Source organism: Ailuropoda melanoleuca, chromosome 4, assembly GCF_002007445.2.
Source record: "Ailuropoda melanoleuca isolate Jingjing chromosome 4, ASM200744v2, whole genome shotgun sequence".
In the NCBI taxonomy this organism is placed as follows: domain Eukaryota; kingdom Metazoa; phylum Chordata; class Mammalia; order Carnivora; family Ursidae; genus Ailuropoda; species Ailuropoda melanoleuca.
Window position 1 is genome coordinate 128463315 of NC_048221.1, and position 25890 is coordinate 128489204.

A 25890-nucleotide genomic window follows, 5' to 3' on the forward strand; every position below is an offset into this window, starting at 1 on the left:
GGTGGCTCGGGCTATGATGGGAGCAGTGCAGAGGGGGAAGGAGAGATGCCTTTTAGAGGTAGTGCCCACAAGGAGGTTTGTGGGGTAGGGAAGAGCAATCCAGCAGAAATCAAGGTTTTTTGGTCACGATAAGAAGGTGAACAAAAGTCAATTACTAAGATGAAGAACGTTGGGGGACATCAGGTTTGGGAACAAAAATAAGAATTTCAGACATACTAAATTTGAATTGGCTCTTAGGCATTCAGTTGAAAATTTCAAAGATGCAGGATATGTGGGTCTGCAATTCAAGGGAAATGTGAGAAATGGAGATATAAACCCCAAGCAAGTGTTTTATACCGTGTGTTGTTAATCAATGGGAAAATGTGAATGGCTCACTGAGTACAATCCACCAGAATGAGCTGAACACACATCAATTTGATGGCAGAATAATTTAGAACATGTGGGTAAGTTTTACAGTTGATTAATTTCAAAGCCCCTCCTCTGCACTGACCATAAAATAATATCCCAGGCAATGTGATGTGCAAAGAAAATAAGTTTCAGTAACCGCACAGAAGCTTTTAAGTTCTAGTAAACTGACAAGATAAATTAATTAAAAAATAACAGGAAACGAGCAATATGTGAAATTGAGCAGGACAGTAGGGAAAGAGAATCAGCGACAATAAGCAGAATTACATATATAAAGTGACAAAGGTCAGAACGACAATGGTGGTGACATGGCCAGTGAAATCTAAATTAGAGGGGGAGAAAAAAACCAATGTCGCTCTTTTAAAAAGCTAATTACATTTAGTGATTTCATTTCACATTTAGGAAAACTATCCCAAATATTAAATCATATGAACATCCCAATTATGTAATACAGTCAAGTAAAAACATTCCCAATAAGTGTATTTTGAAATCACAGGAGATTGAAATTTCTGGACTTGGTTACATCTTTGTTGTTCCGGCTAGCTGCTTCCATGCTCATAAGGTAAGCTTTTACGTACAGATAAAATATTACCAGTAAATGCGTGATAAAATGGCTATCCCCCCGTACACTGAAAACCCAAGCACACTGTGTGGTGATTTCTCCTTTGGAAATAAAGTCAAGTCTGCTGACAAAGAATGATTAGGTTGTGACTAGTAAAATTCCTGCTTCGTGGTATATGTTTAGGTCAACACATATTTTTGACGAATGTTCACTATATTAAGCCCTATATTAAGTATTAAATGAGCCCTATATTAAGTATTAAAGTTTGAGGTGACACTTAAGTTTTAGAGATTGAGAAGATAATCTCTATCCTTAATAAACATAATTAGATATATTAATAAATTATATTGCATTCTTAGAACTATCTGGAAAGGGATAGGGTAGGACTTCAATCAATAAATGTTTGTTGAATAAAAAGTCAATTTTTTAAAAAAGAATCTTTTTAAGGAATTGAGTCTCTTCCTTTGGTCGAGGGTGATATTCAGAATATAAAGGAGGAGGGAGGTTTTAAAAATGGGAAAATAATAACTAGCTTGGGATTAGGGAACTTTACCATAGTGGGTTTAGTCTGGAGGACAAAGACTTAGCAAACACAGTCCATTTTTTATTGCATTTCTGGTGCAATCAGTCCAGAGATACTTACATGAAAGCTTACTGGTCCAAAGTCACCAAGTAAAACTTTTGTTTCTTTTGAGTCTCCCCAAAAGGTCCAAGCTACTTTAGTTTCCCGACAAAAATCTATCTAAAGTGGGATAGAAGGAACAAGTTGCAAATATTTTTGATGACTTTGAGCTATCCCTGCAAATATCCATCACTACACTCTTTCTATAAAAAAGAGGGAACCCAGAGCACATTTATAAGCAAAAATTAGGAAGTCAACAACAGGAATCCTTTTTACATTTTAAGAGTGTAAACTGATGCAACCATTGGGAGAGCAATTTGGTAATATTTTCTGAAATTAAGCATGCCCATACTCCATAGTCGTACAATCTCATTCATGGTGGTATACACTACAGAATCTTAACTAAAGGACTAAAGGAGAATGGTTTGATGAAAATTCCAAAGCATAAACCATGAAGCAAAATATATTTGTTACATAAAAGTGCATCATTTTTGTACAATACAGGACACCATCAAGCAGAAGATATTTGTAGTGTCCCTAAATGACAAAGAAGTGATATCTATGCCTGCATTAATCCAGTGCCTGAGTCACTATCTACATGTGGCTATTTAAACTAATGGAAATTTAAAAGTCAGTTCCTCAATCACAGTAGTTACTGTGGCTCAATAGCACCTAGTGGTGCCTGTAGTGGAAATACCAGTATGACATATTTCCATCATCACATGAAGTTCTATTGGATATTTCTGATCCAGAACCTATAAGGAACTCATGCAAATCAGTAAGGGGGGGAAGCCCAAAAATTAAATACGAAAAGAATACGTATAGGCTAACAAGAATTTTAAAATATGCTCAAAAATAGTAATAACAGAACTAAAACTTAAAGTACTGTATCACTATTATACCATTAATCTAACAAAATCAAAGTTGGGCAATGTCAAGTATCGATGAGAATGTGAAGGTACAGGAATAATCATATACGAATAATCATAAAAGTATACACTGGGGCAGCCATTCTGGAAAGCAATCTAACACTTCTCAAATAAATACATGTATTCCTTCTCAGAAATTCCATTCATTGACATATATTAAAAATTATCACCAAAATCCATCACTGGAACATGTAAGATTCATTAAAGCATTATTTATGGAAAAGAGGAAAAATGCTATATAAGGAAAAGGAGAGACAGATGGAGACAGGAGAAGAGATGGATGCAGGTAGAGAAATGGAAATGGTGAGAGATAGAGACAGATGTGACAAAGTAAAAAGAAAGGAGAATTTCAAAGACAGAAATAAATAGCAAGCAGGTTTTAAATAGAAAGTAGAAATCCTAGAAACAATGGATCCAAAGCAACCGTCATCAACAAAGCTGGAGAGCTTGTACACCAGTGACCAAGATCCATTATGAAGCTAGAGTAGTTCATTCATACTGGTATCGGCAAGAAGGGGAACTGACTGATGGAACAGAATAGAGTCCAGTAACAGACCTATGCATATACAGTCTGTTGATTGCATTTTACCGTAATGCAATAAAGAAAGGATGGGCTTTTCATCAAGTTTTACTGGTCAGCTGGTTAGATACATGCGCAAAATAAGCGTCATGACCCCTACCTCACAGCATACTAAAAACTTCATTTCAAATCTAAATGTAAAAGGCAGTATAATAAAGCTTTTAGGAAAAAACACTTGACTATCTTCGTGGTAATACAGTAGTCAAATACTTCTCAAACAGAAGACAAACCTGAATGGCTTAGTTTTAACATCTGAAGAAAGAACTGATGAACAAAAGTAGCTGATAGAAATTATCCACAACAGAACAAAGTTAAAAATATGGAAGGCAGTTTAAAAGCAAGAGGGTCTCAAATGAAAATATCTAATTTTTATGCAAATGAATTTCCCAAAGGAAAAGAGAATGAGCAGAGAAAATACTGGAAGAGAGTATGGCGAGCCTCTTCCAGATTTATGAATGGCACCAATTTAGAGTCAAGATCACCAATGAATCTAGAAGATAACTGCAATGCAAGTTAAGAAGTATTAGTATCCAAAATCAATATGAACAAGACAATAACCCAATTAGAAAAGGGAAAAATAAAGGAATAGGGATTTTACAAAAGCAGTAGCATAAATGTCCAATAAGCCAAAGGTATAACTAATTTGTTGTCTAAGAAAAGACCATTAAAACACTAAGAACACAGCCATGGTAAGAAGATGGAGAGTTAGGTCTTGTGGCCACCGTATCAGTAGAACTGAGGTGGTGAACATGACCTGCTGGTCAAGTGATTGGCTACTTAAAATGGGACTGAACAATTAAGTAAATATATTGAGGATTATGGGAGGCAGTTTTCTCATTACAAATGTGAAAAGAGGGAAAGGCAGAATTAGAGTTCAGTAAAAACTTTGTGACTTACTATACAGAGATGACACACATAGAAAGATATGAATATACATAGACATACATATGTAAATATACATATAAATACAAATATAACTGTCAACTGAGAGGGTGTAGAAGACCGTATAAATGAAACACACCAAAATCCAGATCTCAAACTATAATTATTATTCAGTAAAAGAGAGTGCGGCTGTTAAAGATATGGCTGATTCCAAAGTTGAGGTACCCTAAAGTAAGGAAGGGTTCAAAGAATTATGGGGAAATAAAATAGAGAAATCAGCTCAAACGAGTTCACACTGGCCATTTCTGTGACAATTTAGGATTAAATGCATAATGGTAGTAATGGATTGTAACTTATTAAAAAAACAGAAATCCATGAGTCATTACTGATATGAGTACATGAATGAATAAGTTAATAAATCTATGTAGAAGGAATGATGGAATTAGAAAATCATTTGGCAACCATTATAGTAATATTTGATTAAATAAGAATTATCAAGGATGTCAAAATTAGTAGGTGAATGATTGATGGATAAGGTATTTATACAACTCACAAAATAGTTATAATCACTCATTAATCAAGCATAAAAACTACAGATAAATCTGGGAGACACTTATCTAGGAAAATGATAGAAATTGACATGATCTGGGGCACCTGCGTGGTTCAGTCAGTTAAGCTCAGGTCATGATTTCATCAGTAGGGAGGCAGACCTGAGGGCTCCCTGCTTAGTGCAGGTCTGAAGATTCTCTCCCTCTCCTCTTCCCCCCCATGCACACACACTCTAAAAAAAAAAAAAATGTGTTTTAAAAAAAGAAAATCGACATCAGTAAGGGGACAAACTAACATTGTGTGCTTCCTGATGTAAGCACAGAGAATCATTCCTATGGAATTCATGCCAAAACACATACCAGAATTGAATCATGAGAAAACATCAAACCCAAATTGATAGTCATTCTACAAAAACTGGCCTGTGTTCTTCAAAAATATCAAAGTCATGAATGGCAAGAATATTGAGAAACTGCTCCAGATTGAAGGAGTCTAAGAAACATGACTACCAAGGGGAACACATCACTTAGATTTAATTCAAGAATAAGAGGAGAGCGATTATAAAGGACACCGCTAGAATAATTGGCCAAATGTGAATGGGGGGGTCCTATGTATTGAATTGTAGTATTACATGTACATTTCCTGATTTTATGCAATGTCCTGTATACAGGAACTATACCCTGAAGTGTTTAAGGAATAACTTATGCAACTTACTCTCAAATGGTTAATTTTATGTCTATGTTTATGCACACACCCTATATGTTCTATACATACACATACATATATATACGAACTCAAAAATAAGCCAAATATGGTAAATTGGGAAATGTGGTGAAGAGTTGAGGAAAATTTTTATTTTGTAGAAGGTCTTTAATCTTAAAATTTCAACATAATTAAAATTATGAGATTCATTTTACATTCAAATTAATAAACATTAAATACCAAATAATAGTAAATGCTGGTGAGGATATAAAGAAACAGCAACTTTCATAAACTGCTAGTATAATTCTGAAAATCACTAAAATAGTCTGGCAATAACTAATAAAATTGAGCAAAGTCACACCCTATGGCTTGGCAGCTATGGTCCTAGGAATACACCCTAGACACTTTTGCATATGTGCAGAGACATATACAAAAATGTGTTATGGCATCATTTGTAGAACTCCAAACCTAGAATTACCGCAAATGCCCAAACAGAACAGAAAAACTGTGGTATGACAGCATACAGCAATGAAAATGAATGAGCCATCAAATGCATTAAAGTAGATAAAGCTCAAAAACCTAATAATGAAAAGTCAGAAAAATTCACAAAACAGGGTTCCATTTTATAAGGTGAACAAGACAAAAAATTTCTAATGTATCATTTAGAGATGTCAACATGAGTGGTAATTTTTTTTTTTTTTTACCATTAACAATAAACATAAAACTTAGAATTACGGTTTGTTTTAGAGGAAAAGGTCCCTAGGAAGCTTCTGTAATATATTAGTGTTCTATTTCTTGGTCTTGGGATACATTTATTTAAAGTATATATAAATATTGTAAAACACTCATCTTTTACAACTTTAAACAGCTGGATGATATGGGATCACAGCTGAGTTTTATCTAATCTAACCAAGCAGAACTTCAGGTATGTAAAGACAAATTCAAACTCAGGAAATCAACATAAATGATAATATCAAAAAAGAGGGAAAATGCAATATTGAATCAATAGATGCTGAAAAGATATTTAAAACTATTCAGCAAACTTTCATATAAAAACGCTAAATAAAATATGAGTTTAAAAAATGAAAAAAAACTATTTAAAAACCAACAGCAAATATGTTAGAACTAAATCCTTTTCAGTTTAAATTAGTAACTAAATAGTGTTCACAGTCAATATTATTCATTTTCTTAGAAATTTTAAAACATGTTGTAAGGAAAGAAAATGAAATGTAAAGAATGTATTACAAATTTGATGACATTTTACAACTAGAAAATAAACTGGCAATGAAAAAAATTTTATGAACTGATAATACAAATTTTTTTAAAACTGTCATATTCTTTGTAATCTAGCAAAAAGTACATTTCAATAGTTAAAATAAATTCAACAAGGTATAGGACCTACAGAAATATCAGGATGAAATCTAATTTAAAGACATAATTCAAGACTTAAAATGAAAAGTAGGAGTCTAGCTTGCCTTGGACCAACTACCCTAAGAAAATCTAGAAAAGCTTCCATGTTCATGGAAAAATTATCATAAAAATATTCAGTTCTCACAATTATGATATGTATTTCATGTAATTTATTAAATCACCAAAAGGTTTTTCTCAAAATGGACACAATTATCTTAAAGTTTACATGAATGAGTAACTATTTGACAAAAGTATGAGGAAGAATAACACGGGGGCAGGAGATTTGCCCTACTGGAAATCAAAACATTGTAAAACCATGAAAAAGGAATATTTGTATAGCAATAAATAGATTAGAACAGAAGATCAAAATCAAAAAACAGATACCAGAATATATATGATTTAATATACTACAATGGTTGCAGTTAAATTCTCTAGGAAAAGGATGGATTATTTAATAAAATTTCCTGGAAAAATTTGCAATTGATTTGCAAAAAGAATTAAAATTGTATCCCTTTTACCAGAGGTAAAAATAAATTTGGCAATAGCATTTCAGGTTGATTTCAACCAAGTGTCATGCTAAGAAAATGTAGAAAACCTGAACAAAATATAAGATACGTTTGTTTGAAGTTATCAGAGAGTAACCAAAGCAGTAAAACTTACAGAGCCAAAGGCCAGAATAACATTTTAAACAAACAGTTTAAAATGAAAACAATAATACAAAAAGCAAAAGTAAATGGAGTTAAGGTGTTCCAACACCATATTGAATATAGGCAAGTAGAGGTGGGGGGCCCCTGACTAGACTCAGACTTTTCCTGGCAGCCAGAGGCACTAAGACTGAGTAACAGGAGATAAGGAAAAAAACGACCTGGCCTCAGATGGTCAGGATTTTTTTTTCTTTGGCAGCTACAGCATATCACAGAAAATGACCAAAACTCAAAGAATTAAGTTATTAAGGGTATTATCAACAGTCTGTGCTCAAACCAAGAGGACACAAGACTCTCAAGGCCACAAGCTTCCCAGTCAGTTCTCAATAAAGGACCGCCACTAAAAGCCCCCTGTGACAACCCATTCGGGACCCCTCTCACTCTCGAGAGCTGCTCCTTTCCTTTCTGCTCTCACCTTCACTTAATAAATTCACTTCACCCTGTTGTGTCCGAGAGATTCATTCTTCGACTCTGTGAGACAAGAACCCTGCACTCCCGTAACAATATCAATGTATACAAAGTAGAAAAATAATGTAACCTAGACTCTGCTAAATCAAGGATTCGTGTGTAACCCTGGGTAACCATTTAAGAAATTGTGAAACAGGGGCGCCTGGGTGGCTCAGTCGTTAAGCATCTGCCTTCGGCTCAGGGCGTGATCCTGGAGTTCTGGGATAGAGCCCCATATCAGGCTCCTCTGCTGGGAGCCTGCTTTTTCCTCTCCCACTCCCCCTGCTTGTCTCTCTCTCACTGGCTGTCTCTGTGTCAAATAAATAAATAAAATCTTTATAAAAAAAAAAAGGAAATTGTGAAACAAAGTATAACTAAAGCTAATAAAAAAAAAGTAATAAACTGAAGATTCGAAAGAAAATGAGAAAAAAAAAAAAAGAAAGAACAGGTAAGACCAAAGAGAAAACAAATAGTAAGATAGTATGTATACACCAACTATATCCCTAAGTACATATGTGTCAGTAAATACTCCCTTTAATATAAATATACTCACACTGAAAGAAAATAACTACAAATTGCTTATGACACACACACATTAAGTAGAAGGCCAAAGGAAGTTTGAAGCTAAAAGAAGAGGAAAATAGTGGAAAAGCATCCAAACACTAACTAAACAAAAGCCAAAAGCTGGTGTAGCTGTATCATCATCAAAGTTGGCATTAAAGCTAGAAACACTATTAGAGGTAAAAAGGAGTCTTTTATGATGACAAAAGGGTAAAACTACCAGGTAGATAGGACAATTCAAATGCGTATGTGCCTAATGACCCGTCTTCAAGATATATAAATATAATAGTAATTTCGTGCTGTCATATTTTAGATCTTGTGAGTTCCCTTAATTTTTTTTCAAGATATAATTGGTTTCACTATTTTTGTCTCTTAACCTTTATACTAGCTCATAAGTGATTGCTCTACTACCTTTACTGTATGTGTGCTTTTATCCATGGAAATTTTTCTTTTCGTAATTGTTTTCTAATTATGGCCTTTTCCACTTAAAGAAGTCACTTTAAGTTCTTATGAGGCCCGTTTAGTGGTGATGAACTCCTTGAACTTATGTTTGTCTAGAAAACTCTCGTTCAATTCTGAATAACTTTGCCCTGTAGAGTATATTCTTGGCTGTGGGGTTTTTTTTGGTTTTGTTTTGTTTTTTTGTTTTCCCCCTTTCAGTTCTTTGAATTCATCATGCCACTCCCTTCTGGTCTTTCTGGGGGGAGGGGGTGGGGGGTCACAGGGAATCAGCTGCTAGTCTTATGGGGTTTCCCTTGTATATTACTGTCTTCCTTTCTCTTGCTGCTTTAAAATTCTCTACCTTTAATCTTTAGTATTTTAATTATAATGTGTCATGGTGTGGACCTTCTTGAGTTCATCTTACTTGAAACTCTGTGATCCTGAACTTGGATGTCTGTTTCCTTCCCCAGGTTAGGAAATTTTTTGCTATTCTTTCTTCAGGTAAGTTTTCTGCCCCTTTCTCTTATCTTTCAGGGACCCATATAATGCAAGGGTTCGCTTGATGCTGTCCAAGCAATCCTTTAACACCTCATATTCTTACATTCCTTTCTTTATGCTGTATACCTTGGGAGCTTTCCATCACCCTGTCTTCCAGGTTGCAGACCCATTCTTCTGCATCCTTTAATCTGTTGATTTCTTCCAGTGTGTATTTCATTTCAGTTATTGTATTCTTCAAATCTGATTGGTTTTTATATTTTCCATCTCTTTGATAAAGTACTGAGTTCATTCACGCTTCTCTCCAGTCCAGTGAGCATGTTTTATGATCATTACTTAAGATTCACAAGTGAATTTTATCAAGCAAAGAGTTAATACTTGTTCCCCCTCAAACTATTCAGAAAAGAAAATAAAAGGAAAGCTTCCAAATGCATTCAATAAGGCCAGTATCACCCTGATACCAAAACCAAAGACACTACAGAAAGAAAACAGGTCAATATCCCTGGTGAACACAGATGCAAAAATCCTCAACAAAATATTAGCAAACCATATTCAACAACACATTGAAAGGATCATTGACCACAATCAAGTGGGATATACTGCAGAAATACAAAAATGGTTCAATATTCATAAATCAAAATGGTATATGACATCCACAAAATGAACACTAAATATAACCATCACAATAGATGCAGAAAAAGCATCTGAAAAAAAATTCAACATTCATTCACAATGACTCAACAAAGTAGGTTTAGAGGGAACACACCTGAGCATAATAAAGGCAATACATAACAAACCCACACTTAACATCATAGTCAATGATGAAAAACAGATAGCTCTTCAAGAACATCACACTCTCACCACCTAGCCATAGCAATCAGACAAGAAAAAAAAAATCCAAATTGGTAAGAAGTATAACTATCACTATTTACAAATGACATGATATTATATACAAAAAACCCTAAAGAATCCACCAAAAAAAAAATTACAGTGAATTCAGTAAAGCTGCAGTATATAAAATATGCAAAAATCAGCCGTACTTCTTTGTACTGACAATGAAGTAGCACAAAGAGAAATGAAGAAAACAGTGCTATTTAAATTCTCCAAACAATGCATTTGCAATTGCACCAAAAATAAATTACCTCCAAATAAACTTAACCAAAGACGTGCAAGACCTGTACTCCAAAGACTATAAAATGTTGATGAATGAAATTGAAGACACAAATAGAGAGATATACCATGTTCACAGATTGGAAGAATATTATTAAAGTCTCCACACTACCCAAAGCAATCTACAGATTCAGTGCAATCCCTATCAAAATAACAACAACATTTTTCACAGAACTAGAATAATCAGAAAATTTGTATGAAACCACAAAAGACCCCAAATAGCGAAAGCTATTTTCAGAAATAACAAAGCTGGAGATATCACAACATTAATTATTAAAGCTATAGTGATCAGAACAGTATGGTATTGGCACAAAAACAGGCACATAGGTCAAACAAAACAAAATAAAGAGCCCAGAAATAAACCCATGACTATATGATCATTTAATCTACAATGAAGGAGGCAATATACAATGTGGAAAAGATGATCTCTTCAATCAATAGTGTTGGGAAGACTGGGGAGCTACATGCAAAAGATAAAAAAAAAAAGACGATTATCTTATGTCATACAGAAAAATAAAACTCAAAATAGATTAAAGACCTAAATGTGAGACCTGACACTATCAAACTCAAGGAAAATATAAGCAGTAATCTCTTTGATAACAGCCTTAGCAATATTTTTCTAGATAGGTCTCCTCAAGCAAGAGAGACAAAAGCAAAACTATTAGGACTACACCAAAATAAAAAGCTTTTCCACAGCAAAGGAAATCATCAATAAAATGAAAAGGCAAACTACTGAATGGAGGAAATTTGCAAATGATATATCCAATAGGGGTTAATATCCAAAATATATAGAGAACTTATGCGACTCAACCCCAAAAATAGCCAAATAATCCAATTTTAAGAAGGGTAGAAGACCTGAAAAGATATTTCTCCAAAGACATACAGATGGCCACAGACATATGAAAAGATGTTGAACATCACTAATCATTAGGGAAATGCAAATCAAAACCACAATGAGATATCAACTTATACCAATCAGAATGTCTGTTGGGAAAAAAAAAAAAAAGATATAACAAGTGTTGGTGAGGATGTGGAGATAAAGGAACCCTTGTGGACCATTGGTAGGAAATATAAATTGGTGCAGCCACTATGGAAAACAGGATGGAGAGTCCTCAAAAAAAAAAAAAAAAAAAAAACAAAAAAANGATCTGATCCTGTAACTCCACTACTGAGTTTTTCCCCAAAATGAAAACACAAATTCAAAAAGATATATGCACCCTTATGTTTACTGCAGCGTTATTTACAATAGCCAAGATATGAGAGTGACCCAAGTGTCCATCCACAGATGAATGAAGAAAATGTGGTGTTTATATATATTACACGTGTGTGTGTGTGTGTGTGTGTTATATATCTACGATAGCTGTTAAAAAAAAAAGGTCTTGCCATTTGACACACCATGGATGAAACAATAGGGTATCATGCCAAGCAAAGTAAGTCAAAGGAAGACACATACCATACAATTTCACTTATATGTGGAATTTAAAAAACAAAACAAAAACAAAGAAAAAAGTAGAAATAAACCCATAAATATAGAGAACATACTGGTAGTTGCCAGAGGAGAGGGGGTTTGGGGAGTGGAGAAATTGGTGTAGGAGAGTGGGAGGTACAAAAATCCAGTTATGGAATGAGTCACAAAGTTGAAAGGAATATAGTCAATGGTATCATAACAGCATTGTATGGTACATGTGGTAGCTAAACTGGTAGTCATCATAGTAAAACATGTAGAGTTGTCGAATCACTATGTCATACACCTGAAACGAACGTAACATTATGGGTCAACTATATTCCAATAAAAACAAACAAAAACACAGTAACTTAAGGGAAATACACAAATCCCCTATCAAAATGAGAGACTATAATACATCCCTCCAATATAAAATCTGAACAAAGTAGTTAAGGAAGTAAAACATCCAAACAGCACAACTAAAAATGACCTAAATGACAATCATACAGTAGTCTTTTCAAGTGCACATACAAGATTAACAAAATGATTATATGTGGTTTATAAAACAAGTCTTAAACTTGAAGAACTATAAATCATTCAGTTATGTTGTCTGACCACTACCGAATTAAGATAGAAAAAAAAAAAGTAAAAAATAACTTGAAAAAACCCAAATGTTTAGAAATGAAATAATCTATTTCTAACCCATGATTGAAAAGAGAAATGGATACGGAGATTAGAAAACATTTTAAACAATGATACTGAAAATAAATCTCAGGAAGTTACAAAAAGAAAAGCAAATTAAACCCAAAGAAATTAAAGACCAGAATTTAAGGAAACAAAGATAAATGTATTCACCCAAAACCCAAAATTTGGTGTCTTATACAGCATTCTCAACTAACAGAAACCAGAGCTCTTTGAAGAAATGGCTGATTCTGGGACTGGGGTAGGAAATACATTAGATGTGCCAACAATATTTCATGTCAGAAAGAAAAAGAAGTTCTTAAGAACCAAACAATGGGACTATGTCAAAGGAACGCAGGAGGCAACTGAAAGAGTGATCAATGGCCAAAGCTAGAGCAATTAGCGTAATAAAACACATGGTATGAGGATATAAACAAAAGTATGAAATATCCATGAATCCATATTGATAAAAAGAAATGATCAAATATTTAAATGGGGGAGAACAGACAAATATCTCAACTAATTTATGTAGACACTCCCTCCTCCAAGAGGTGGGGCATAACTTCCCACCCATTAAATATAGGATGCACAAATGGACTCTCATAAAGAGTATATTCTGGAGAGGGGATGAATACCTTTACCCAGAAGAAATCTGATTAATACTACCGCAATCAAATAAATAAGGTTTACATCATCAGTGATAAGTCATGTTAACAGTATGTACCCCTGATATGCAAGGAGAATGAAAATCTACCCCAGTAGTCTTCCTCCCATTCAATCCCTATCAGAAAAATAGCCAATATAGGAAAATGTTTTAAAAGATTTCACTACAGATCTTGCAATCTTAAAAATTAAGAGATTGTGAATTTATGCTAATAAATTTGAAAATTCACAAAAATGGACAAAAATGTTTATTAAATCTGATACAATAAAAATAGAAGAAAGTTTGATCCTCTATTTTTAAAAATGAGATCTCTATTTTAAAATTTTCCTAGAAAGAAATCATCAGGTCCATATAGCTTCACCAGTGAATTTTTCAAAACATGGAAAGAAAGTGTAACACAAGTCTTATATAAAGTCTCCCAAAGAATGCAAATAAATATTTTCCATTCAATTTATGATACCAACTTAACCTTTACACCAAAACCTCCAAAGTTAAAAGAAAAAAAAAGGTGTCGATAAATCTTCCTAATGATTATAAAGGCAAAAATCTGAAACAGAAAATCAAATCCAGAGAAATATGAAAATAACACACCATGATCAAGTAGAATTTAATCCATGAACATAAGGTTGATCTAATATTTTTAAATGAAACAATAAAATGAGAAAAAATCACAAGATCATATCAATAGAAGCAACTAGATAAAATTCAATACCACTCATACTAAAAATTTTAAACTAGAGATAAAATTTCCTTGATCTATTAAAGACTATAAAAAACACTTTTGCACACATACTAAATGGTGAAGTTTTAAAGCCCTTTTTCCAGGGGCGCCTGGGTGGCACAGCGGTTAAGCGTCTGCCTTCGGCTCAGGGCGTGATCCCAGCGTTGTGGGATCGAGCCCCACATCGGGCTCCTCCGCTATGAGCCTGCTTCTTCCTCTCCCACTCCCCCTGCTTGTGTTCCCTCTCTCGCTGGCTGTCTCTGTCAAATAAATAAATAAAATCTTTAAAAATAAATAAAGTCCTTTTTCCAGAATTGGAAATGACATCAGGATGCACACAACCACTACTTCTACATTGCACAGAAATTAAACACCTTAAAAAAATTTCGAAGATATAGAAATTAAAAAGAAAAACCCCTTCAAAAATAACATCATTACCAATGAAGACATACAAATGACTAACAGACACATGAAAAAATGTTCAAAATCATTAGCCATCAGGGAAATTCAAATCAAAATCACACTGAGATACCACCTTATGCCAGTTAGATGGCAAAAATTGACAAGGCAAGAAACAACAATTGCTGGAGAGGATGTGGGGAAAGGGGATCCCTCCTACATTGTTGGTGGGAATGCCAAGTTGGTACAGCCACCCTGGAAAACAGTGTGGAGGTCCCTTAAAAAGTTAAAAATTGAGCTACCCTATGACCCAGCCATTGCACTACTGGGTGTTTACCCCAAAGATACAGACGTAGTGAAGAGAAGGGCCACATGCACTCCAATGTTCATAGCAGCATTGTCCACAATAGCTAAATCGTGGAAGGAGCCGAGATGCCCTTCAACAGATGACTGAATTAAGAAGTTGTGGTCCATATACACGAGGGAATATTATTCAGCTATCAAAAAGAACGAATTCTCAACATTTGCTGCAACATGGACGGCACTGGAGGAGATAATGCTAAGTGAAATAAGTCAAGCAGAGAAAGACAATTATCATATGGTTTCTCTCATCTATAGAATATAAGAACTAGGAAGATGGGTAGGAGAAGAAAGGGATAAAGAAGGGGGGTAATCAGAGGGGGGAGTGAAGCATGAGAGACTATGGACTCTGAGAAACAAACTGAGGGCTTCGGAGGGGAGAGGAGTGGGAGAATGGGATAGACTGGTGATGGGTAGTAAGGAGGGCATGTATTGCATCGTGCACTGGGTGTTGTTATATGCAATTAATGAATCATTGAACTTTACATAAAAAACCAGGGATGTACTGTATGGTGACTAACATAATAAAAAAATATTTAAAAAAATAAATTTAGCAGGATCACTAGATACAAGATCAGCATACAAAAGTAAAATGAACTGAATGTAAAATTTATTAAATTATACCAATAACATCTAAAATATCAAATACCCAGAAATAGGTCTATTAGCTGTACAAGATTCTTATTATGAAAGTCATAAAGTATTCTTAGAAGAGTTTTAAAGGACTTTAAAGTATTTAAGTAAATTAAAGAACACAACGTATTCAGAGACTTGAAGATTCAATATTATGAAGCTGTAAATCTTCACTAAATAATCTACAGATTGAATGAAGACAACGAAAATCACAAAAGCGTATTTTTGTAGATTAAAAGGCTAGCATTAAAATGTTTATGGAAATGTAAAAGCACAGAAGAGCTAAAGAATCTTTAAAAAGCTAGTGAATACTAGCAGATATCAAGACTTAGTGTAAAGCTATAATTAATACAGCAAGGTATTGATTTTATGGTATTGTCCGTGAAAGAATACAGAGTCCAGAAGCCTACCCAGGATAATAAACACTTGATTTATGTCCAAGAGGATCTATCAGTTCAGCAGAGCATGTACAGCCTTTTCCAATAAATGCTATGAAATCAAATGAATATCTATATGTAAAAAGTGAATACTGACCCATTTCTTGTCACTTACATAAGAATTTTTTTGAGCTGTAAAGTGAACTTAATAAAATTCTTCTAGGAAATATTTTCCATGAATTTGGGTATGTTTAAATTTCTTCAACAGAACGACAAGCAAAAAACATAAAGGAAATGTAGAATTAAGAGTTTCTGTTAATCAAAAAATATACCATCATAAAAAGTTTTTTAAAAAGGCACTAAGTGGAAAACAAAGGGCCTGATTCAAAATATATAAAGAACTCCTACAAATCAGTAAGACGATTATCTACCTAATAGGAAACTGGCCAAGAGCAATTCTTAACTTAGTGACTACTGAACGTAGCAAAGTTGTTCAACTTTAGTAATCAGAAATGCAAACTAAAACTACAGTGAGATACCAACATCTACCCATAAAATATTTAAAAAGACAGAAAGTGATAAGTATTGGTGAAGATGGGGAATGCTAGAATTCTTACTCACTGGTGGAAGTGTAAATTGGTAATGACTTCGGAAGACTTCTGGGCAGTAATTACTGACCTACTGAAGTTGGAAATCTACATGCCCTATGAGCCATCAATTTCTCTGAAATATATATTCAACTGAAATGTATGCACAAAAGCATCAAGAATAACGCACAAGAATCTTCACAGCCATATTCTATATTGCCATTAATTGAAAAAAAAATCAAAATATCCAACAGTGCAATAATCACATTCACACAATGGAATACCATAAATCAAGGAGAATGAACTGCTGCACGCCACAATATAGATAAAACTCACCAACAAAACGTTAAACATAAGATATTGGCTATAAAAATACATATTATATGATTTTATATTAAGGTTAATGAGCAACAAACTGAACTATAATGTTTAGAGATCCAGTTTAGGAGGCAAAAATATGAAGAAAAGCAAGAAGGCAATTATCATAGATATCATGACAGTAGTATCTAGGATAATGCAGTTTTAGTATTTCAGAGACTAGAATAATTGAGGGACTGGCTGCTGATTACGTGGATCTATTTACTTTGATAATCCTTTAATACTATACTTCACTGTGTATATGTTATCTTTCAATTCTAAAAAGTTTTATTAAATTCCAGATGGATTAAAATTTAAACTTAAAACTCAGGGGCGCCTGGGTGGCACAGCGGTTAAGCGTCTGCCTTGGGCTCAGGGTGTGATCCCGGCGTTATGGGATCGAGTCCCACATCAGGCTCCTCCGCTATGAGCCTGCTTCTTCCACTCCCACTCCCCCTACTTGTGTTCCCTCTCTCGCTGGCTGTCTCTATCTCTGTCAAATAAATAAATAAAATCTTTAAAAAAAATAAACAAACTTAAAACTCAGACAATAAAAACTCTGCAAAATTAAAAAAAAAAAAAAAAGGGGGGAAGGAACCTGCAAGATACAATCCATGTGTGTGAGTGAGACTTCATTACATGCAGGGAAGGCTGTCTAAAACAAAAGGCAGACCTGTTTAATTGTATAAAGAGTTAAAACTGTTATCTTTTGTACAAAAGATTTGTAAATTGGGATGATAAACAAGGAGTTAACATCTTAAAATATACAAAGTGCAAGCATTAAAATTAGAAAATTCATAGAATAAATTCAGTGTCAACAAACATGTAAAATTGTTTGAATTCTCTAGTAATTAAGAAATTAAAATAATCATTTTAATCTCTCATTCAGGCAAAAATGTTTAAAATTCTATAAAATGTACTAATGGTAATGTAAGGAAAAAGGTATTCTTATACACTGCTGACATTTCAGCTGTTTTTAAAAGCAACATGGTAACATCTATTCAAATTAAAAATACTTTCTTTCACCCAGGAATCCTGCTACTAAAAAGCTATCTCAGAGAAACAAAATTGCCCCTAGATAAGGATATACATGCAGATGTTTATTGCAATCATATTCAAGGTGGCGAAAAAATGCAAAGATAAATGTCTATCAAGAGAAATTGCTGAAAACAAAATTTAAATACATCTGTGCTTTTTAAAATCATACATACATTTAGAAGACTAGAACTATATTACTTAGATTTCTGATATGCTAAGTGAGAAAAGCAAAATGCAGAAAAATTGTATGTGATCTTTCTTCTAAAACATAACAAAAACATGTCATTTTATTTATGTTCACATAATTATATTCATTCATTCACTGAATTCTATGCACATGGAGAAAATCTAGACTATTATGACACACCTTAGGGCATGGGTTAAAGAATTCTTTGAATGGAAAAAGGAAGGGGAACCCAAGCAGTTAGAAAAAAAATAAAGTGTAGGAAAAACTATACCTAAGAATGAATAACATGGTAATATTCACTTATGTTAAATTATATAGGAGGTATATGTAGAATGTCAGGTTTATTCAAAAAATGCTGCCCTCTCTTTAGGCACCTGAAATATATTTTTCCTTAAAAAACAAACAAACAAAAAAACAACAACAACAAAAACCAAACCAAAACAAAACAAAAAAAACCCTCTTAGAAAACTAAGATAGTTCCAGAAAAGAGTAGAAATAAAGGTTGAAGGAATTTAAACCATAGAAACAACTGCCACTAGATGGCAGTAAAACCCTCCAAAAATTACAAAAACATTTTCCTAACTGCTAGAAATACTTCTTTTTTATCTATAATCTTTACCTCACAAAAATATTCAAATTATATATGTAGACCATGAATGAAGTTCCCTTAAGAAAGACTTTAACCCTTATTAATAAAGTTAACACTAATCTATAATTACCTATTTCCTAAATCATCTAGAAGTCATTCATATTTTAAAAACTCATGAATAATGCCCTCTGAGAAGTTGACAAAACATTCAATTAATATGTACTTATCTCACATCTACTATGTGGAAAATACGGAGGCAAACTGAAGGAAACGTTTATTGAGTTTTTAATCAAGAAGAACAAAATGCAAAGTAAGTGGAACGTTTACAAATAAGCTAGTACATCAACTGTCTAGAATGCATACAGCCACAGAGCTCAGAATCTCAAACCAAATAAATGAATAAGCAAGCCATTAGGCAGAAAAAACGTGTCATACTCTTCACTGAAACTCATACTTTACTCATTACCAAGCCTTTTTACTCTCGCTATACACCAAAAGTCTAATGATTCTTTATAAGTGGTTTAGAAGTTATCCCGCTGTCCACTTACTACCTCAAGGCTCAGTATAAAATAACTATTTTATTAAGTTTGTGGATCATGTAGCTTAGGAAGTTGGATATGATGAACATGACGGAGTTGGCTTGTTTCTGTACAATCAATACCCATGGCTTCAGCAAGGAAAACTCAGATGGCTGGGGTCTGGAACTGTTGACAAGAGTCCTTACACATGGCCTCCCCATGTGGCCTGGGATTCCTCACAACCTCGATGCGGTATCTGGACTTCTTGCATGATGGTCCAAGTGTTCCAGAAAATAAGGTAAAAGCTACATGACTGTTTGTGAACTAACCTTGTAAGATCACGTGGCAGGACTTCTACTCTATGTTTTGGTCAAAGCACTCATAAGCCTATCCACTTCCAAAGGAAGGGTAATTATACTCCCCTTCTTGAGGGGGAATAGCAAAGTCACAGTGGATGAAAGCTTAAATATTACTGTGACAATCTTTGGATAATGAAGTGTAACAGTATGCCCTCCGGCTCCAATTCACATCATTCCCATGTGCAGGATTCACTACACCCTTTCCCGCAAGACTTCCGAAGTCCCAATCCATGATGGCATCAGAACAGTCTCAGACCTCATCATCTAAATCAGGTGCAAGCGTAGACTAGGCTCCCCAGTAGTTGTTCCTCAGGTACAGTTCCTCTTGATCCGAAGACCTATGAAACAAAGTGGCATGTTAGCCCACACACATCCAACATAGCACTGTGGGGCAAGCAGAGACTAACTTCTACAGGCACTGTCATTCGAAACAAAGAACCAGGAGGCATACAGTAATTGCTTGGAAATCCCTTCAGACTAAATTCTCCATTCATTAGGTACATTTACATTTTTTCCATATTGTGGCAGTAATAATTTTGCTAGATACTCTTTTATTATATATAACAAAGATTTCCAGTCTCCTTTCCTCCAGCTTTCAACATTTTCCTCAACTTCCTTAGGGCCCCCACTGACAGCCTTCTTGAGGCCTATCAGGTTTCCTCTCTTCAAGGGCCTTCCAGTTTCTGCCCATGATTCAGTCCAAAAGTCATGGCAGCATTACACTTCTGGTACCAAAGTCTGTTCCAGTTACTTCTATATAACAATGTATTTTTAAAACCCAGTGATAAAAAAAAAAAAGACATTATGTCACAGATTCTATGAGGCAGAAACTGAGACAAAACACAGTAGGGTTGGTTTATCTCTGTTGCACAATGTCTGGGCCTTAACTAGGGATATGCACTGGAACTATCAAGAAAAGAGCCTACACAGAACCTTTCCACGTGGCTTGATTTCCTCAGAGCATGGCAACCTCGAGGTCATTGGACTACTTCTGTGGCACCTCGGCATTAAGCAGGACTATTCTACTGAACAGTTAGAGGTACACAACCTTGTACGACCTAACCACACAAGTCAAGCAGCACCACTTCTCTGTACTCCTTGAAAGGGGAACGGGACAGGAGACAGTGTTGTAGCCATTTCTGAAAACTAACACCCTCTATGCCAGTTTATCAAGAAATAAATGAAGACCAAAGTGCTATTGGCAATATGCATAATGACAGGAGGGAGAAATAACGCTTGCAACACATGTGTTTGTGCACCTCTCAAAACCCTATTAAGATAACATGGGAAAAACTTACATGGAAAAAAAGCCCCTTTGGGTTCCTCATCCACTGAACAAATAGGTAAAGAGTTACTGTGCAGTGGCTGAGGTGCTTGATCCAGCTTCTACTGGAGAAACAGAGCAGAAATCAAAACAAGAGGTCAGAAAACAATATGCCTAGAATCCAAGTGACTGTGCTTCCTGAATGGTGCTTCCTGAATGGTGTAAGTTAATGAAAAACTAGGGAATTCTTGTCTTGGCTATGAGACTGGTATTAGACTTGCCCTATTACAAACAGGACATGAAACCTTGAGAATATATAAAACTGTTTGCAGGCATTGGACAGCACTCATGGAGGGCTGTAATCCTTGAGAAAGGATTCCATGCATGGAAGAATCCCGATATTCATGCAGGTTCTCTCCCTAAGTAAATTATCTGAACCACAGTGCAGGAAGGGAGGCAAACCACAGAGCAGTTTCACTGAATTAAGGGTGCAGAAATCAAGGTTCAAATTATTTATGGTAGCTGGGATTTGGGTGCCACAGTTACAGCCACCAGAGAATGAGCCCCAAAGGCTTGTATGGTAATTCCTCAGGTCCTTAGCAAACCCTAGGCTGCAAGTTTACAGGGCAAGACTCTATGGTTAGTGTAGCTGTGTTAAGAGGTTGAAAATTGAGGGGCGCCTGGGTGGCACAGCGGTTAAGCATCTGCCTTTGGCTCAGGGCGTGATCCTGGTGTTATGGGATCGAGCCCCACATCAGGCTCCTCTGCTATGAGCCTGCTTCTTCCTCTCCCACTCCCCCTGCTTGTGTTCCCTCTCTCGCTGGCTGTCTCTCTCTCTCTGTCAAATACATAAATAAAATCTTAGAGAAAAAAAAAAAAAGAGGTTGAAAATTGAGAAAAGTATCTGGAGGTAACAGATGCTTGGGAGACTTTGCAGTTTGAGCCAAGCCAGAATATAAGCACCCCAGAAAACAACCTGGGCAGTCAGCTGAGAACCCAGAAAAGTTATCCATAGAAGGATCAAGAATAAACCATGAAAACAAAATTAAATAGCTTGTCCTTGAACTAGATGGATAAGAGCCAAGTGATGCATTAGTAACTTTACCACCTACCAGAACAAAAATTTAAAATCTTAAGAGGAACATAACCCAAAACTACTATAACATATATCCACATTGTCTTCTATGTAATACAAAAAAAATAGGGAAAGAAACAGGTAAAATTGATACATAACCAAGAGAAATAATTAAAGTAGGCATCTATTAATGATAAAAACTCTCAAATTAAGACAAGAAAAAACTTCATCCTGATGAAAGGTTAACACACAACCATGAACATCATACTTAACGGTGTAAGACAGAAGGTCTTTCCCCTAATACAGATAACAAGACAGATACCTGCTCCCTCCACTTCTTTTCAACATTATGTTAGAGATTCTAACTACTGCCACCTGGCAAGAAGAAAAAAAAAAAGAGGATCCAAATAAAGGGAAGACTTAAATTTTATTTGCATGGGACATTCTTTATGCAGCAAATCCAAAGAAACGCACATATACACAAATTAGAATAAGTACAGAAAGGTTACAAAACACGAGGCTAAAATTCAAAAATCAACTGTATTCCAAAAGATGAACAATTAACAGAGATGAAATCAATATCTTTCATAATAGCAACAAAGAAAGAAAATATTTAGAAACAGAATAAGTGTTTCAAGACTTGTGCACTAAAAATTACAAACATTGTGGACGGAAATTAAAGATCAACAGATACTTCTCCCTGTTCTTGGATTGGAAGATTCAATATTAATAAGATAGCAACTCTCCCCAAATTAGCCTACAGATTCAAACAATTCCTATAAAATCTAGCTGGGTTTTTCTGGTAGAAATATAAAAGGGGACCCCCCCACACATTCATATGGAAATGTAACAGACCTAAAACCATTTTGGAAAAAAACAAATACGAGAACTTACACATGGATTTCAAAAATATTCCAAAGCTATAGTAATCAAAACAGTGAAGTACAAGCAAAAGGCTAGTCCTATTCATCAATGGAAGATAATTAAGAGTCCACAAATAAATCATTTGGGGTCAAGTGATTTTGACTAAGGTTCCACAACAACTCAGTGGACAAAGAGTCTTTTTAAATAAATGGTGACGTAAAAACTGGAAATAAACCTGCAAAAAAATGAAGTTAAATCCCACCGCATTCCACATGCAAAAATTAACTCAAAATAGATCAAAGACCTAAATATAAGGTCTAGGATTCTAAAACTTAGGGAAAAACTTTTGCAAGCATTCATCATCTTAGGTTAGGCAATGATTTCTTATGTATGACACCAAAAGCAAATGCAAAAGCAACAAAAATGCGGATATACACTGGACTTCATCAAAATTAAACACATTTGTGCTTCAAACAAACTTTCAGTTTCAAAGACAATTCTCAGAAATGGGGTAAAATATTTGTTAACTATATACAGGATAAGGGGCTTGTATCCAGAACACATAAAGTCTTACTACTCAACAATAAAGAAAAAAAAAATTTGTAATGAAGTTTTTTGAAAACTTTTATTCAAAGAAGATATACAAATGGCTAATAAGTACACGAAGAGATGCTCAATAAATTAGTGAAATGTAAATTAAAACCAAAAGATAGCTTTTCACATCCACTAGGATGGCAAGAATAAAAATGAATAAAGAACCAAGAGCTGGTCCTTTGAAAATATAAACAAAATTGATTAATTCTTTAGCGAGACTCGAGGGAAAATAAAGGACTCAAAATCAGAAATGGAAAATATCTACCTATACCAAAGAAATACAAAAGAATATTATGCCAACCAGAGGGAGGAGTTAAGATGGCGAGGAGTAGGGGACCCCTTTTTCAGCTGGTCCCCTGAGTCGAGCTGGATAGGTACCAGACCAGCCTGAACATCCACGGAATCAGCCTGAGACGCAGGAAGATACATCTGGATCTCTACAAATGAACATTTCCAGCGCTGAGTGTTGAGGTACAAAGCGGGGAGCCGTGAAACCAAGCACAGATATTGGAAGATAAACGGAAGGGGGAGGGAGCCACCGTGTCCAGGCGCAGGGAAGCGGTAGCCACCTGCACGGGGCAGCAGCCAGACTCGCACAGACCGGCACCCGCAAGAGAGCAGACTAAGACCTTGAGCCAGGAACGTGTGCCACCAAACTGAGGGCCAGAGCTTCGGAGCGCACGAGGGCAGCTGGCGGCTGGCGGTGTTAGAAACACAAAGGACAGAGACGCGCGCGGGCCCTGGAAGTAAGGGCTGGGACACTGGGTGTGGGGCGCACATCCCAGGACACTGCAGGGTTGAGCAGCACCAACAGAAAGAGTTAAAGTGGCCAGAACATCAGTGGAGAACGGGCCGGGGCGCAATCCCTCTGTTCTGAGACAGAGGCTGAGATTCTGCCACTGCTGCTCTGACTCTCAGAAGAGGCAAAGCAAACCTCCTGGAAAAGCCGCCAAAGAACAAAAGCCTGGAAATACCTGCTCACAGTGTGCCCACCCCCATACCCCCTGGCAGGGGACACGGAGACTCTAACCAAACAGGGTTGCCTGAGTATCAGCGTGGCAGGCCCCTCCCCCAGAAGGCAGGCTGAAAAATCAAGAAGCCCACATCCCGGGGTGCCTGGGTGGCGCAGTCCTTAAGCATCTTCCTTCGGCTCAGGGCGTGATCCTGGCATTCCAGGATCAAGTCCCTCATCGGGCTCCTCCGCTGGGAGCCTGCTACTTCCTCTCCCACTCCCCTGCTTGTGTTCCCTCTCTCGCTGGCTGTCTGTCACATAAATAAATAAAATCTTAAGAAAAAAAAAAAAGCCCACATCCCTAAGATCCCTATAAAACAAGGGCGCACGGCCTGGGTCCCGGTCAATAATTTGGGCTCTGGACAAACCCTGCAACCTCTCCTCATCAGAATGAGGAGAAGGAGATGTCCCCCCCAGCAAAGAAAAGACAATGTGTCTGTGGCCTCTGCCACAGAACTAATGGATATGGATATAACCGAATTATCAGAAATGGAATTCAGAGTAACAATGGTCAAGATGATGTATAGACTTGAAAAAAGTATTAACGAAAATGTTAATGAGAATATAGAATCCCTAAGGGTGGAAATGAGAGCATATCTGGCAGAAATTAAAAATTCTATGAGCCAAATGCAGTCAAAACTAGAGGCTCTGACGGCCAGGGTGAATAAGGCAGAAGAACATATCAGTGAATTAGAGGATGGGTTAGTAGAAGAAAAAGCTAAAATAGAATCTGGACTTAAAAAAAAATCCACGCTTAGGAATGTAGGTTATGGAAGATTACTGACTCAATGAAATNCGCCCACGAATGTAGATTACGGGAGATTACTGACTCTATGAAACGATCCAATGTCAGAATCATCGGCATCCCTGAGGGGGTGGAGAAAAACAGAGGTCTAGAAGAGATATTTGAACAAATTGTAGCTGAAAACTTCCCTAATCTGCAAGGGAAACATACATTTGAGTCCAAGAGACAGAGAGGACCCCTCCCAAGCTCAACCACGACAAACCTACACCACGTCACGTCATAGTGCAATTCATAAACAAGGATACAGTATTGAAAGCGGCCAGGGCAAAGAAATTTCTCACGTACCAAGGCAAAGGTATCAGAATTACGTCAGACCTGTCTACACAGACCTGGAATGAGAGAAAGGGTTGGGGGAGCATTTTTAAAGTTCTTTCAGAGAAAAACATGCAGCCAAGGATCCTTATGCAGCAAAGGTGTCATTCAGAATTGATGGAGAAATAAAGACCTTCCAGAATCACCTGTCACTGACCAATTTCGTAACCACGAAACCAGCCCTACAGGAGATATTAAGGGGGGTTCTATAAAAGTAAAAAGGCCCCAAGAGTGATGCAGAACAGAAAGTCACAATCTATAGAAACAAAGACTTTACTGGCAACATGGCATAATTAAAATCATATCTCTCAATAATCAATCTCAATGTAAATGGCCAGAATGCTCCCATAAAACGCCACAGGGTTGCAAATTGGATAAAAAGACATGACCCATCCATTTGCTGTCTACAAGAGACTCATTTTGAACCTAAAAATACATTCAGACTGAAAGCAAAGGGATGGAATACCATCTTTCATGCCAATGGACCTCAAAAGAAAGCTGGGGTAGCAATTCTCATATCAGACAGATTGGATTTTAAACTAAACACTATAGTTAGAGACACAGAAGGGCACTATATTATTCTTAGAGGATATA

At 35.9% G+C, this 25890-nt stretch overlaps 1 protein-coding gene across 4 annotated transcripts in view; it reads right to left on the bottom strand.

Annotated features, from left to right (window-relative positions):
- Window positions 1-25890, bottom strand: part of TDRD15 (tudor domain containing 15) — a 260315-nt gene that overhangs the window by 199477 nt on the left and 34948 nt on the right. For 3 of the 4 annotated variants that reach the window (XR_002141543.2, XM_034659849.1, XM_034659847.1), the window contains one exon: window positions 18931-19708. Coding sequence is in view for 1 of the 4 variants with exons in the window: in XM_034659849.1 (XP_034515740.1) it covers window positions 19680-19708 (29 nt within the window). In the remaining 3 variants the exon portion in view is untranslated. Of the gene's footprint in view, window positions 1-18930; window positions 19709-25890 lie in introns of those variants that run through there. The other variant, XM_034659848.1, reaches the window with a different exon arrangement.